A 6,064-nucleotide genomic window follows, 5' to 3' on the forward strand; every position below is an offset into this window, starting at 1 on the left:
GCCGCTAGATATTTGTATGGCTAATACATAGCAGCAGATATTAGTAGAACTGTACTGATGATGGCTTGACTGTACGTTTGTGCAGATATTAAACTATTAAAACTATTTTTTGTTCTAGTGCATTTCATCACGGCCACAGAATCTGAGTTCATAAAGATGCAAATCTGTACATAGGTGTGATCTTGTAGTTTTATCATTGGTAGAATATAAAGTGAGTAATATATTACAATACAAGCATTTCAGTCTGATACAATATATCTGATAACCCAGTTCTGTGGGAAAGCCTGTGTTGATGCCACTGCCAACGGCCGGCTGAGAATCATTATTAATTCATTAAAAAATCATTATCATAAATCATCAATTCACAAAGAAGATGGAAAACGCCAATAAAAACAAGAAATGTGAGCCAGAATGAATCATGGTGGTGGCAAGAGTAAAAGCATTAACTAATGACTAACACTCGTTTAAACTGACTCCAGTGTTCATCACAAGTGTGTGTGTGAGTTCATGTTGAGTTCGTCTTGAACACCATAATAACCAAAGTCCAAATGTTCAGCTCCACTAAAACATTTATACTGCAATAAAGCCTTCTGAAGTTAAACACTCACCTTCATTATCACACACACACACACACACACACACACACACACACACACACACACACACACACACACACACACACACACACACACACACACACACACACACACACACACACACACACACACACACACACACACAGGTGTTAAATTAACACCGCTCTGTGTTTATTTGGGAACCACCAGCCGGGTGTTGAATACGAAAGTAACACTGAGCAGTGTTAGAGTTAATGAGATAATTAGGTGATTAATTGAGTGATGATTGCTCGATTATTAAAGACACCTGAGGATAACGAGCAGAATCACTGAAGAAAAGAGAAACACAAGAACTACAACTGACTCCCAGACACAGCCTGAGATGAAATCAACTGAAAAGACATGAAATCTCTCTTATTACAAACCAGTTTGACCTTATTTCTGTCAATCATCTACAGAAGTTCGTTTTGAGAATTAACATTTTTAGATATTGAAAATATTGGTCACCATTATGATGATCAGTGTTTCTTCAGCTGGGCAGTTTTACTCGTTATTTTATTTTTTTAGTTAGTGGTTGTCTTTGAAACAGTGTTCACCAAAACACAAAATGTGTTGTAGAAAACCATAAACAAAGATGATCAGGTGATATATATTTCATCATCATAAAGAAAAGTGTTTAATAAAAGTCATCACTGACCAAAAAGAGGTTACTTGTTATTAATTGATTTTTACCTTCTTTTTTTTTGTGCCGCAGATCAAATATTCTGATTTTTATTTTCTAAATACACTGCGAGAAAAGACAATGAAGAGACACACACACTAACATCCAGAATCAGCTGATGAGTTTCAACAATGGTGACATGCTTCTTGCTGCAATGCATGCTGGGAGACATTTGTTTTATAATATGGTGCCTCCCAGCATGCATTGCTGCTTGAAGCATGTCACCATTGTTGAGATTCATATGCTAATTCTTGATGTCTGTGAGTGTCTAAAATAATTTCCCCCACAATGTATTTTAAAAAGCACAATTTAGACTGTATGATCTGTGGCATGAAACTATTGTTGGTGAAAATAATCATAACCATGTTTGGTCAGTGATGAGATTAGTGAATCATTCTTAAACCTATATCACCTGGTCATCTTTGTTTCTGGCTTCCTTTGTAACAAATGATGTGTTTTGGTGAACGCTGTTACAAAGACCACAAACGTGCATAGAAAATCCAAGAGTCAAACTGACTAACTAAAGTAAACACCGATCACCATAATGATGACTTTACAAACCTATTAGTTCCAATAAAACATCAACATCTACACCTCTATTCTCAATTGGTAATAAGTGAGGCTGGTAATGATGTTTGTGGAGATGTTTAATCCTGAGAGATTTAATCTTTTATCTTCAGTTGATTTCATCTCTGGGAGTCAGTTGTGTTTCTTCAGTGATTCTGCTCGTTATCCTCAGGTGTCTTCAATAATCGAGCAATCATCACTCAATTAATCACTTAATTATCTCATTAACTCTAACACTGCTCAGTGTTACTTTCAACACCCGGCTGGTGGTTCCCAAATAAACCCTGAGCGGTGTTAATTTAACAGCAGGGATTTTACTACACACACACAAACTCTCACTCTCACTCTCTCTCACACACACACACACACACACACACACACACACACACACACACACAAACTCTCACTCTCACTCTCACACACACACACACACACACACACACACACACACACACACACACACTCTCACTCTCTCACACACACAAACTCTCACACACACACACACACACACACAAACTCTCACTCTCTCACACACACACACACACACAAACTCTCACTCTCTCACACACACAAACTCTCACTCTCACTCTCACACACACACACACACACACACACACACACACACACACACACACACACACACACACACACACACACACACACAATCCTTTCTAAGAAGGCATTCAAAGTGAGATTCTGTTTATTCAGAACTGTTAAAAATACCGACACATACAAACATGTGTGTCAAATGAATAATAGTCAGTGGTTTTGGTGAATTTCGCAGTTTTGATTAGTGCAGAAACAAGTGTTTGCATGCAACTGTCCAAAATGCACAGAATAGTGTTCAGAACAGCACAGAGAGCTTCAGCATTTAATGAGATCTGCATTACACGATCATTTAGATCTTAAATCAGTTTTTTGTTAAAATGATGCATAATATTCTGGAAAAGCAACTGTAAAAGTGTTAATAATGCATGTTCTCGGTTGATAATTCAGTGAACTGGGTCTGGAAACATCGCTGTCATTCTTACAGTGAAAGTTCTGTAAAGGTTTATCATAAACAATAATAGTTATTTGTATTGGGCATTGGTTTTCCTGATCAAACACAAACGGTGTTATTAAAAAGTTGATTCCGCTCGTCTATATATACTAAAGCAGGCCGATCACTGGAACTCGAGAGTCCATTTGCATTAAAAAAACACATATTATATGAGGATTTGAACCTGGTCTTCATGCATACAGTAAAATTACACCACTAGATGATCATGATAGTTTATTATTATTCATTATTAAAAACCTGCTGTGAATCTTTAATCCTCTGGTGCTCTTTAAGGGTTTTTTGTCAATGAAATGAATGTACAATATTTTAGTTTGATAATGCTTTTTATGTAATATTATGTATTTTTAAGGGGATTTTATGTGCTAAATTAAACTGACGCTGTATTTATAATCCATTTATTCACTTTTTGAGCATAGACCTGAACATTTCATTTCCAACTTAAACTGTGGTAAATCTTGAATGCTTTAGAGCGACAGACTGAAGTTTGATCTCTTTATGAACACGACACTTGGCAGATTATTGCTGAAGTGAAAACAGTTTTAAAAAGTGAATTTAAAAAAGTAACAGAATTTATGTGAATTGTTATGAAAACTGCAAGAATTGTATATGAAATATATACTTTCAAAATCAGATTTTAATCTAAAACTGCTAGAAAATCAAAGTTATAAATCTAAACCAGTTGTGTTCAAAATCTGAGGTTGATATCCCAATAAATGATCTTTCAGTGAGAGTGTGTTCGGCTGCAGTACCAAACGCTTCCACTAGAGGAAACTGTTTTCAGGACCATTAAACCTGTTCCAATCATGTCCATGATTTTTTTGTGTTCACACAGCAAGTGCCAAAACCTTTACCAAGATTCAATGAAGAAGAAAAAAAATCCCAAAAACTAAACGTACAATCTTCCAGTCAAAAATGAGCGGAGATCAGCAGACCCGGGTCTGGTGCTGCAGCGTGTGCTCCTCATGCCAGGCTCTGGTCTCTGCGCTCTCTCGCGGAGCCGATGGACTCGATGTGGCGTCTCAGTCTCGACTCCCAGTCGTCCGATCGCTCCAGAACTTCGTAACGCGACTCCAGCGCGTCTAACGCCAGCACTGCTTCAGGGAGGTCAAGGGTCAAACCGGCCCGATGCACGGCCTCCTGGAACTTGGCTGGTGATGCGGTCGCTATGCAACATCTGAATACAAAGAGCTTAATTACACTGTGAAATTAATGAACCTGTGTAATGCTTGATGAAGTAGTGTTATAACACTGCCGTTTACGTTCAGACTTATTATCCCTCATCCTTCCCTCGTGCGCTTTGTAACATATGTTTTTTGTCCAGAAAGCTAATTTTATTTAAAAAAAATGTAATGCATTTAAAATGCCAAAATTGTAATTTATTTATTTTATTTACCTTTAAATTACTAGATTTGATCAATAAATAATAAATAAATAGTAATTTAAGCACATTCCTCACATTCTTTCAACTTAAATTTGAAATAACTCACAATTTCATGCATAAACCTTTTAATTCAGCTCTAAATATCTTACATCGGGAGTCTTAACAGACCTCTTGTGGAAAAGAAATAATATTTCATGATATTTCTTGCCACTAGATGGCCTTATAGCTCTATATGGAGGAAATGAGCTGTTCCGCTGGGTCCTAAAGTCAGTCCTATAGTGTGTGTGTGTGTGTGTGTGTGTGTGTGTGTGTGTGTGTGTGTGTGTGTGTGTGTGTGTGTGTGTGTGTGTGTGACCTGTGTTCTCCCGGTGTGATGGGACAGTGATAGTGTCTCCACACGCCCACAGCGGTATGAGGACAGAGGAGATAGTGATTGTCCTGCCAGCATCTCCTCATGGTCTCCAGGATCCCGTCATCAGACACCGACCCCGACGACATCACTTCACACAACTACAACAACAACAACAACAACAACAACACTTCACACAACTACAACAACAACAACAACAACAACAACACTTCACACAACTACAACAACAACATCAACACTTCACACAACTACTACAACAACAACAACAACAACAAACAACAACAACAACAACAACAACAACAACAACACTTCACACAACTACAACAACAACAACATCACTTCACACAACTACTACAACAACAACAACAACAACAACAACACTTCACACAACTACAACAACAACAACAACAACACTTCACACAACTACAACAACAACATCAACACTTCACACAACTACTACAACAACAACAACAACAACAACAACAACAACAACAACAACAACAACAACAACAACACTTCACACAACTACAACAACAACAACAACACTTCACACAACTACAACAACAACAACAACACTTCACACAACTACAACAACAACAACAACAACAACAACAACAACAACAACAACACTTCACACAACTACAACAACAACATCAACACTTCACACAACTACTACTACTACTACTACAACAACAACAACAACAACAACAACTACTACTACACTTCACACAACAACAACAACAACAACAACAACAACATCACTTCACACAACTACAACAACAACAACATCAACACTTCACACAACAACTACAACAACAACAACAACAACAACAACAACTACACTTCACACAACAACAACAACAACAACAACAACACTTCACACAACTACTACTACAACAACAACAACAACAACAACAACAACAACAACAACTACACTTCACACAACAACAACAACAACAACAACAACAACAACAACATCACTTCACACAACTACAACAACTACTACAACAACAACAACAACAACAACAACAACAACAACAACAACAACCAACACTTCACACAACTACAACAACATCAACACTTCACACAACTACTACTACTACTACTACTACTACAACAACAACAACAACAACAACAACAACAACAACAACAACACACAACACTTCACACAACAACAACAACAACAACAACAACAACAACAACAACAACAACTACACTTCACACAACAACAACAACAACAACAACAACAACACACAACAACATCACTTCACACAACAACAACAACAACAACAACAACAACAACAACAACAACTACACTTCACACAACAACAACAACAACAACAACAACAACAACAACAACAACAACATCACTTCACACAACAACAACAAC

At 37.3% G+C, this 6,064-nt stretch overlaps 1 protein-coding gene across 3 annotated transcripts in view; it reads right to left on the reverse strand.

Moving 5' to 3' along the window:
• Positions 1–2,547: 2,547 nt before the first annotated feature.
• thnsl2 (threonine synthase-like 2) overlaps positions 2,548–6,064 on the reverse strand; it is a 17,204-nt gene continuing 13,687 nt past the window's right edge. For all 3 annotated transcript variants that reach the window (XM_081366050.1, XM_081366045.1, XM_081366044.1), the window contains exons 8-9: positions 4,660–4,814; positions 2,548–4,097 (exon numbers count right to left, since the gene is read on the reverse strand). In XM_081366050.1, coding sequence (XP_081222176.1) covers positions 3,884–4,097; positions 4,660–4,814 — 369 coding nt within the window. In that variant the 3' untranslated portion in view covers positions 2,548–3,883. The remainder of the gene's footprint in view (positions 4,098–4,659; positions 4,815–6,064) is intronic.

Source organism: Scardinius erythrophthalmus, assembly GCF_964197995.2.
Source record: "Scardinius erythrophthalmus genome assembly, chromosome: 5".
NCBI classification, from domain to species: domain Eukaryota; kingdom Metazoa; phylum Chordata; class Actinopteri; order Cypriniformes; family Leuciscidae; genus Scardinius; species Scardinius erythrophthalmus.